Source organism: Epinephelus lanceolatus, chromosome 22 (genome assembly GCF_041903045.1).
Source record: "Epinephelus lanceolatus isolate andai-2023 chromosome 22, ASM4190304v1, whole genome shotgun sequence".
Lineage (NCBI taxonomy): Eukaryota > Metazoa > Chordata > Actinopteri > Perciformes > Serranidae > Epinephelus > Epinephelus lanceolatus.
In genome coordinates, this window is record NC_135755.1 from 21,321,335 (window position 1) to 21,331,753 (window position 10,419).

A 10,419-nucleotide genomic window follows, 5' to 3' on the forward strand; every position below is an offset into this window, starting at 1 on the left:
AATTAAGACATGTGACTACACAACACAGCGAAACCAAATGTCAGATCGCACCCGCTTTGCATAAATGGGGATTTTCTCTTTCATCTGAAAAGTAAACTGCTGAGTTGGGTTTAATTAACACGTGTCGCATGTTAATTTGATGAACAGTAATTCGTCTGCACTTTGAGAAACAACTGCGCTTCATCTGGAGCTGTCAACATCTGTCAGGGAAGGAATGATGGCCTTGTAATTAGCTGCTGGAGTACATAGTCTCTGCCTCTCTAACTGATTTTCCATTAAAAAAAATAAGCCTGCAAAATCATTTCATATGATTGCATCTATTGATGTGCGGGACCATTAAAGGGCTCCGTATCGCATAACATCACACCAGGGGTTCACATAAGACTTCATCTTTTATTTTTGCACGACAGCAGACAGCTTAAGCAGAGGAAAGATGTGTACTGCACTTTGTAAAATGTAACTCCAAAAACAAAAGACAAAAACTTAACAAACAGAGAGGTAGTTTGTGGAAAATTAAATGCAAAATAAATACATTTGTTCTTCAGTACTCAGTAGTCTATGGCCACTGTGAAAATAAAATAACTAGCTTATAGTCTGAAACGTCAGCCCTTCTCAGTGCCGTCTAAATCTTTAAGGTCCAGTCAGAGATCAGAACAAACAATTTTGCCATTTGTCAGCTGTGTTATGAATTACAATGATGATACTCTGATGGTGTAAATGCTCTCAAAGGATCCAGGTACTTGAAGAACACAGGTAATTTATGTTTCTTACACCCTTACTGTTTTTACAGCAGAGACGCTCATAAAAGGCTGTAAAAGCTGACATGGCCAAGAACATCGTGGCAAACAGACAAAATGAAAGGAATACTTTGCCAATTTTTAACCAGGTCTGTATCTTCAAGGTATGGCGAGTGTGTGCAAATGAGCAGTGTAGAGCCTCGCCTGTGTTGACAGCCCCGGGAACTCCCCGCCTGTGCCGTGAGCAAAACATGTCCTTTACTGTCACAGATGATGTGTTTCACGTCATATGTTGGCTCACAGACAGGCTGAAAGCTCCGGGAGCTGGAGGCACAGGGGGAGGCTTTAACACCTTTAATCTGCGCACACTCTCCACTCCTCTGTGGCACAGACCTGGTTGAAAAGAGGCAAAATATTCCTTGAAATTCAGTGTTTTCCTGCCTGAGGGTCAGACTCCTCACAGAAGCTGCAAGATAAATCTGGACCATTTATTTCATTTTCATTCATATTCTCTGACTCTCTCTCTCCAATACTTCTCTTTTTCTTGTGAAATGCTAGATAGTTTTAGCCCATCAGGCTTAAAATAAATAATTTGAGAGGGAAAAATAACAGCGGCAAAACTGCAATTGACTCAAAGACATATTGAACATGTGTCAAGGGGCCACGTGTGAACAAAGATTCATTTTCAGGGGAAACAAGTGAAAAAGAGCTGGAAACCACTGCTCTATGTGCAGGATAATCAGCCTGGGCTGACTGGACAGCTGCCACAAGCTCCAGGCTTACTATGGGTGAACTGGTTTGTGCTGACTGAACTGAAACTTTTCACAAATATGCAAAACTAAAACAACACTGACATGGCAAATGGTCTTAAGATGGGTTCTGCCTTGTCAATTTATCTTAAAGAAATAGTTTGACACTTTGGGATTCACACTTTTTGCTTTCTTGCTGGGAGTCGATCTGTACCACTCTCATATCTGCACAGTAGCTACGAAGCTGCAGCCAGTAGCTGGTAATCTTAGCTTAGCATAAAGGCTATAAACAGGGAAAGAGTTAACCTGGCTATGTTCAAAGGTAACAAAATCCATCTGCCAAATCATCTGAACTGTTGCTATGCCCCCCCTGGCCACCCCTTGGCAGTGCCACTGCTTGAAAAGCTCACTGATTAACACATAATGTCTTGTTTGTTTAATCTGTGGAAAATCCAATACTAAAACGGTTCTGTTTTACAGGATCAGTAACTTCATTGAGTTTCCACTGGTTACCTGGTAACTGGTACAGACAAAGACTAGCACATAAACCCCTGAGAAACAGCAGATTGTTTTTTTTCATGCTCCCATTTCTCTACAGATTAAACAAACGAGATATAAAGTGTTAATTAGTGAGCTGCAGACGAGCCACGAGGCAGATATTGCTACCATTAGAGAGAGACAGTCCATCTGTTTCCCTCTGTTTCCAGGCTTTATGCTAAGCTAGGCTAACCAGCTGCTTGCTCCAGCTACGTCTTCACCGCACAGGTGTGATAGTGGTATTGATCTTGTCGTCTAACTCACACACAAAAGCGAAAAAGCATTTTTTTCCCCAAAACGTCAACTGTTGAGTTAAGGCTCTGTTTTTAAACGGATCCCTGTGTCAAAATCAAGTTTTAAAAACGTAAATATCTCAGGTTTGTGCTTATGTATGTTGCATATCCTAAATTAATATGTTACCACACAGCAAATCTGTGGCCAAGTAGTCATCTAACACAAAATTATAGAAAAATTGTACACATTGCACAGGGAGTGAGATGAACTAAGTGGGGGTTACGGGGGGCCCTGGTGCTCCATTTTGCCCTGGGGCCCCCAAGCAGATAAATTCGGCCATGTGTGTATCTTTCGCAGATGTATAAAAAGCTTCATCAATGATACATTAAAAAGCATTACAACACACTTAAGTAGGAAGAAAATAACGATGGTGCTCACTATTCAGACTGGGAAAGCCTGTAGTGAAAACACGCTGTATGTTGAAGCTTGTAGAGACACCCATAGGTGCTTGACGGTGTGCACTGCCATGACTGAATTACAACAGGACAATGAGACGTAACAGTGAGTAAGGAGTGGCAGTAAAAGACAAAACAGGCTTCTTATTTTCACTTTGATATTTCCACAAAGATTGTCACAGTGGTGCAGCAGTTCTGCATCAAATCTAAAAGGACTTTTTCCACGACTTGCAAAGGATCTTCTGGAAGGCGCGTCTGAAGTCCCGGTTGAAGATGGTGTAGATGGCAGGGTTGAGGGAGCTGTTACAGTAGCCAATCCAGAAGAAGAATTTAAAGAGCGGGTCGGGGATCTTACAGGAGTCCCTGCACACACCGTACAGGCTGTAGCTGAAGAAAAAAGGGAACCAGCACACAACAAACACCCCCATGACCACAGCCAGGACGAATGTAAACCTCTTTTCTCTGGCTTGATAGACCTTTTTCCTGGCTAAGGAGCTCCGGCGACGTTTCCTCCTGGAGGCAAAGAGGTCCATGGACTTGTTACTGACTCTGGAGATGCGTGTGGACTGTTTGGAGATGGAGTTTTTCTTTCTGTTGGGCTTCTTGGCTCTCTGGGCGTCCTCCCGCTGAAGTTTGTGACCTTTGCCCTCTGAGGAGGAGCTCTCCTCCATGTCAGCATCCTCAGTCTGTGGCGCGATGGTGACGGTGCGTTGGCTGGGCGTAGGCGGGCACTGACAGTGACCGTTCTCTCTCTCGCCATGGAAAGGGGAGGTGGCTTTGCTCAGTCCATTCTCAGTATGTGTAACGCCATCTGGCTTGGGATTCTTTCCCGACATGCTTCTGGTTCTGGTTTTGGCCACCTGATATATTCTGATATACACCAGCACCATTATTAAGCACGGAGCGAAGAAGGACGCGGTGCTGGAGGAGAGGATGTACCAGGTGTCATCATTGATCTCGCACTGTGGCTGAGAGCTCATCTCATTGTTGCTGTCTATAGATATGAGCGGCGGGGATGAGATGAAAGCAGATATGAGCCACACAATTAAGATGATGCACTTGACGCGTTTGGGAGTCCGCTTCAGGTTGTATTCTACAGCCTGCGTAACGGACCAGTAGCGGTCCAGGCTTATTGCGCACAGATGGACAATAGACGAAGTGCAGAACAAAACATCCAAAGCCAGATAAATACCGCACCAAACTTTTCCAAAATACCAGTAGCCCATGAGTTCATTCGCCAGGGAAAACGGCATCACCAAAGTGGCGACCAGGATGTCCGCGGTGGCCAGGGACACCAGAAAAAGGTTCTGTGGGGCTTTCAGCGCCCTGCTCGTCAACACCGCAATAACCACCAGAATATTCCCAACAACCGTAAAGAGAATGAGAAAACTTACAAGAGCAGCAATGCTGGCTGTCGCTGCTAAAGAATATCCACTGTCCAGACTCCAGGAGGAATTCAGATGGACCACCGTGAACGCGTCCATTCCGCTGGCGTTAAACGAGTCCATCCCGACTGTGCGCGCTTCGTGTATATCCCGAAGTGTCTGGATCTTGGCATTAACTCACACTCAGCCCTCTAACGACTGAGGAGTCCATCGAAAGCGCGCAGCTCCGCGGCCAGTTTACAAATCTGACGACATGGATACGCGCGCATGAAAAGATCCCCACTTAACGGAGTCTGTGGCGGTAATTGACAGCCTGTTGATCACGTGCATCTCAAGACAACTCACTCAAGTCAAAATTAAATCCCGTGCCCCCTTTCATAGTCTTGTCACGCGTCTCCTGATTGTCAGGAGGTGAGAGTGCCGTCCAGCCGCAGCTCTCCTTCCCTCAACATGGTGCGCTCTGGCTCCTAATGATGCCCCATGTGTTGTTCTCAGAAAACTCACCCACTGCTGCCCCGCCCCCGCCACACGGCATTATTTTCATTTTGTTTGAATATGATGAAGCTAGGGACAAGACTGTATTTCAGCCTCGTGTCTCAATTTCCAAATTATGAATAATAATAAAATATTTTTGTGTTGTAACCCTCAGCATTTCCAGTTTTTATGACTCAAAATGAAATCAGTGTTTTTAGCGTCTTGACAGATTTTCTCTCCTCTCCTTCTTTTACCAAACCTCAGCTCATTGGAGGTCACACACACAATGAAGTCTTTTATACTCTATAAGCTGCTTAGCATTATCTGTAATCATAAAGCAAAGAGGTTGTCAGGTTATTTGAGGTAAAACACAGCAATGTGCGAACAAAACCCTGGCAGACTTGGAGTTGTGTGTGTTTGTGGCAGCAGTTTGAAGAGGAGGGAGTGAAGGAGTAGTGTGAGAGAGTTGAAGGGGGTGAGTTGAGGGAAGTTGAAGATGTGAGGATTGATGGGATTTTGAAGTTAAGCCCATCGTTTTGGATTGGGTTTTTTAACAGTCTGCCTCTTCTTCCACACCTTCATGTCCACATTTTTTAGGCTTGTGTTTCCACCGCTCATGCACACACACACTGCTTTGGGTAGAACTCACACATCAGGCAGTCCAGTTGGAGTGAAGGTCTTTTCAGGTTTTTTTTCTCTCATAAAACAGTGAGTGATAGGAGAGGCTCTGAGGATCATAATTTCCACAGCACCAAGGCTGTTCTCCACTCTGCAGAACAGCGCACTGCACACGCCTGTAATGGAAGTCAAGTAGCCATCTTTTTGTTTTCAAGAGCCACGAGCCAAAAAGGTTGAGAACTTCTCACTAACAGTACAAATTGCTGCATTTCACATCTAATGTTTCGTAACAGAAATGTTCAAAATGGCATCTAACAAACCACATAAAAACACGAGGTGAGACAGACAAAAGTTACACAATAAACCGTGTGCTAAGTAGGCTGACAGTGAATGTGCATTTAAGTGTATATTTCAATGAGCCTAAAATTGAGTGACTCTTCAGTTAATGGTCGTGCATGATCCCTGCCGGTCTCAATGAATAGCATTTATCATTCAAAGATATTTTGTTCTTACTGAAGGTTATCTGTGAGGCAGAGAATTTAAGAAGAAATAATAGCCTACTATAAACCCGATCTTTGAAAATCCAGCAAAAATGTAAATTTGATTTTAGCCCTGGATTCGAATGCATTCATGTGAGAAACACGATTCACACAAACATAGTTAAAGAATCATTTCTCTATAAACTAAAATATACCTGCAACAACACTCACATGATTGATGTGGATTTCTTACACATTACTCAGCTTTGGCTGACATCTTTTTAAACTCTATGAGGGTTGTGGTGGATAACAGTGAAGATTTTTTTTTTTGTACAAAAGACACGTCATTATTTACATTTGCCCTTGAGGAGTTTCTTCCTTCTTTCCCCGTGATTTTTTTCTTGATCATAAGTGAATTTGTCCAGGGGCAGAGACGGATGTTATTAATAATTGGGCTTAGGCCAAACCAAGGGGGGTCAGGGGCATGTTCCCCTGTGAAGACCACCCCACCCCCCACCCCCCACCCCACCCATTTACAGCAGCTATGTGCAATTTCGTTGAGCCATTAGAGATGAGAGAATGCCTAAAAATCTGTACATTTGGGGAAAAAATAATAGCTGCCAAGGAAAAATATCCTATAGAGCCTACGTCCAATTTTGTATTTAATAAGGGTGAGCAAGTATCTGTATCTGTTCAGCCGACTTAATGATCTGTATCTGTGTCTGTGCCTGTATCAGTGTCATTGTCTGTATCTGTATCTGTGTCTATGTCTGTATCTGTTCAGCCAACTTAATGATCTGTATCTGTATCTGTGCCTGTAACTGTATATGTGTCTTTGTCTGTATCTGTATCTGTGTCTGTATCTGTTCAGCCAACTTAATGATCTGTATCTGTATCTGTGCCTGTATCTGTAACTGTATATGTGTCTTTGTCTGTATCTGTGTCTGTATTTGTTCAGCCAATTTAATGATCTGTATCTGTGCCTGTATCTGTTACTGTATCTGTGCCTTTGTTTGTATCTGTATCTGTGTCTGTATCTGTTCAGCCAACTAAATGATCTGTATCTGTGTCTGTGCTCGGAACAGGTGGCGTTTAAATAGAGAGTGGGCGGGACTCAAACCAAAAATTAGTGGGAGCTGACTGGAAGTTGTGATTTTAAGCCTGGAATAGATATGGGTTGATCAGAAGTTGCTGTATTTATTATTTGTCAGAAAACTTTTTGCAGAGCAGCCTCAGAATTTAGCTTCAGATCATTTTTGATTACAAAAGTAAGATATTGAAAACAGCTACCCAAATCAGGATTTTCCTTCATCCTGAGTACAAATATTGATGCATTATACTCCAATGATAACAGGAAAGTATATGTATCGTATACTCTTTTTATCCGAGTATTCGGATCAACCCTTGTATTTAATTTCTCTCCAACTGTTTTGATGTTTTCTTTCTGAAAATATAACACAACAGATGTTGAGATTAATTTTCACCCCTGCCACTGTAAAAAGAGGCAAAAACTGTTTGATGTCACCATTTTTAAGTTACATAACATAGGTCAGGTAGTAAATTCAAATAGTAAACAGCATTACTAATTGAATTGAAACATATTTTTGTGATATTCATCTGGAGTAGAGTTCACACAATGAATGCTTAGCTGACAAATCTTAGCTGACAAATGTAGTCTTTAATACTCTGAATTGAATATTAAGCCTTTGGGCCTTTTGAGGAAACATTCAGGGCTGGAGCCCCAGAAGCCACCCCAATGCTCCGCCCCTGAACTTGACTTGTGCTTTAAGAAGAGTCTGAGAGGTTTAATAATAAAAAAGAGTGTTAGTCTTGACTTTTAGGTACAATTGCACTGCTTTAGTAAAAACATATAGTCCAGTGTCCAGTGCCCTCTTCAGCAGTACTTCAATATCTGTTGCAGAGGGAGGTGAGAGTATGACTCACAGTCTTACCTCATCCTGGTAGCTTGTCCGGGGAGTTGAACCAGTGACCTTTGAGTTACAAGCCTGCCTCTGTCAGCTGGTCTCTTAAAGCTCCCAGTAGCTTCCACACCACGGCAGCAGCAGACCTGCAGGTCCACTTCCACAAATTCAGAGTTGCCAAATGAGAACAGAAAAGTTATAATTCATTCTCTTTAGTGCTACTCTTGTGTTGTGAAGTATATTCTTCAGTTATTGATTGGACGCTCTTCTCCATGTACTCTTAGCTTCTCTTGAGACAAAAAACAAACAAACCTGGCAACGCTTTTCTTTGCAAGAGGAGAGGAGGGTAAACAGGTAGTGGTTGTCTGTAGGGCTCAAGATGCGTTGAGTGTGCAGGAGGTGCGATAAGCCGTCAGACATTTCATGTTTGTTTAAAGAACTCAGTGATAGAAAATGATGCCTCTGCTCTCAGCCATAATTACTGCTCTGCTCTTGTTGGGCTTCACTGTCAGTGCGTATCGCCTCAGTATGAAGGGTCTTCTTTTGTGCGTGTCATATTCTTTCACAAGCTTTGTCTGTTTTTACGGATCTCAGGTATATTTTTTGTGTCCTGCTTGGTTTAACCAGTTCGGATGTTTGGATGTTTAGACAGAAATGTCAGGTGTGAAAATGAGTGCAGGGCATGGTTCTTGGTTTTTGTCTGAGATCAGACGGAATCATGATAAATTACTGTATTACGGTCCCACTGCACATGTGAAAAGACTTTTTGTGTCTGCAGAAGGAGCTGTGTGAAATAAACGCATTGTGTGTATCCTTGAGGTCTAACAAATGTGTTGAATGCATTCCTTCTTCATAAAACATTTACAAAGCTAGTTTATAAAAAGTATTTTAAATACAACATTGTTCACATCCACATGTACTTGCTTGCACTCTCCTTTGCTGGTTGACTGCTGCGTTTCTTGTTACTGTCACGAGTAGATTAGTGGAATAGTGTGAAACCATCGGCAGGATTGTGTATTAAGTTACCTGTGTGAGCATGTGCCTCCATGTGCTTCCTCATTCATGTGTACAAGATGAACAAAGCAGGAAAAAAGAACTCAGAAAGAGGTTAAAAAAAATGCACCAGATAAGGATGTTATCAGCCTATTGAACGGCCATTTGTATATCCGAGGTTGTGAAATTGCTGCAGTTCTGTTAGGGTTCAATTTCACTTTCTTTAGGTGTAGACTTAGCCTGTCCTTTGAAAATTTGAAGATCTGAATCATCAGCTGGAGACCCCTCCGTCAACTGAGATTCTTAGTGTGCTTTCAGACCTAGAGTCATCTTGCTTTGGTCCCAATCAGGGACTAATTTTGTCACAAAGTTGCATAATTGCCTAGAGTTGGTTCGTGTTCTCACGGACATATTGCTTGTATTGTTCATTTTAGACAAACCATACAGTTTGGAAAAGAGGTGCAGCTCCAACTAGAAAACAATGTTATGATTTATTGGATGTGCCGAATGTGCATATTAAGGCAGTACAGGAGGAGGCGCACATTAATAATCCTCCAGGACTTTTAACATACTCATGCTTGTTTAACCCAAACACTGCGTAATGTGACTGCAGATCGAGGTCTGAGCACGTTCACACCACAAACGAACCGTACCAGTCATTTGTAACCGGACCGAGACCACCTCTTCGGGAAGGTCTCAGTCTGGTTGTTTTGGTGCGCACCTGAGTGTGATTGCTGTGTTCACACCTGCCCAAACAAACCGCACTTAGGGGGCAAACGAACTTGGGTTTGATTGAACCAAACCAAAAAAAAGTTCAGCAGTTGTTTTTTTTTTTTTTTTTTTTTTTTTTCCAGGCAGTGTGCAATGCACATCTAGGGATGTTTCGGTGCCCCAGATTAAGCTGTAGAATGAATACTCTGCTTTCATGCTGCTCTCCAGCACAGGCAGCTGCAGACCCAGAGCTAGCCTAAATCTGAGTGAGAGGGATGCAGTAGCACAGAGGAAGAGAGGCTTTGCCTGGTCGCGCTCTTAGATATCATTTTCCTCTGCCTTCTGTTTAGAAGTGGTGAATTTGTAGCTCACAGCAACTTATTACAACACAGTCTCTGGCTTTTGCTTGATATCTAGCGTCAGCAAAATTTTTTTTGCACATTTCCAGTCTGTCATTAGCGTAGTGTGCATGCATTAGCTTGGAGCGCTAACTTGGCTTGTTAACAATATTGTGTGAGTATTACTGTCACCCTGAACACACCACCGAACTTTGTTCAAACTCTCAAGCTCTATATGGAAAAAAGGAACAAATGTTTACCAGTCCTGGGTAAAAGTCCTGTGTTTGTTTAACCCCTACCACCATTTGCAGATTTTCTCGCTCTTTATATTACATCACCTGACTTCTTCCTTTGCCAATGTCATAATTATTAAAGTCACAAGAGTTTGCTGCCTAGGCCACTGGGTGTAGCAGGCCCCTTTTAACCCATGTGACGCGTCAAATGCTGGAATGCACCCACTGAACAACAGTATTTCGCCCTAGTCACACCCTACTGTGCTGTGACCATGTACCATGATTGGTGTGTCAGGATTAGCGGCGGTTAGGGTCAGGGCAAAGAGGTCATGGTTAGGGTTAGTACTAGCCAATCACAGCAGAGTAGGGCGGGATGAGGCGATGCACTGTCATTTGGTAGGTACATTCAACCCGTTGTCATTCCCAGGTAATCAATACTAACACTTTTTTCACCCCCTCAGCATATGAGAACGACGCACAGGGCACCCTTTAGCATCTCTTGGTGACTCAAAGCTGAAACACATTGTAAAATGTGGCTAATATTGTAGAACGGC

At 42.9% G+C, this 10,419-nt stretch overlaps 1 protein-coding gene across 1 annotated transcript; it reads right to left on the reverse strand.

The window, feature by feature from the left end:
* Positions 1–376: 376 nt before the first annotated feature.
* Positions 377–4,552, reverse strand: LOC117272884 (alpha-2 adrenergic receptor). Its single transcript, XM_033652011.2, has one exon. The coding sequence runs from the start codon at positions 4,218–4,220 to the stop codon at positions 2,919–2,921; it is 1,302 nt and encodes a 433-aa protein (XP_033507902.1). The 5' UTR covers positions 4,221–4,552; the 3' UTR covers positions 377–2,918.
* Positions 4,553–10,419: the final 5,867 nt, after the last annotated feature.

Coding starts and splice junctions, on each gene's coding strand:
- LOC117272884 (XM_033652011.2), bottom strand. CDS start 4,220: ATGGACTCGTTTAACGCCAGCGGAATGGACGCGTTCACGGTGGTCCAT.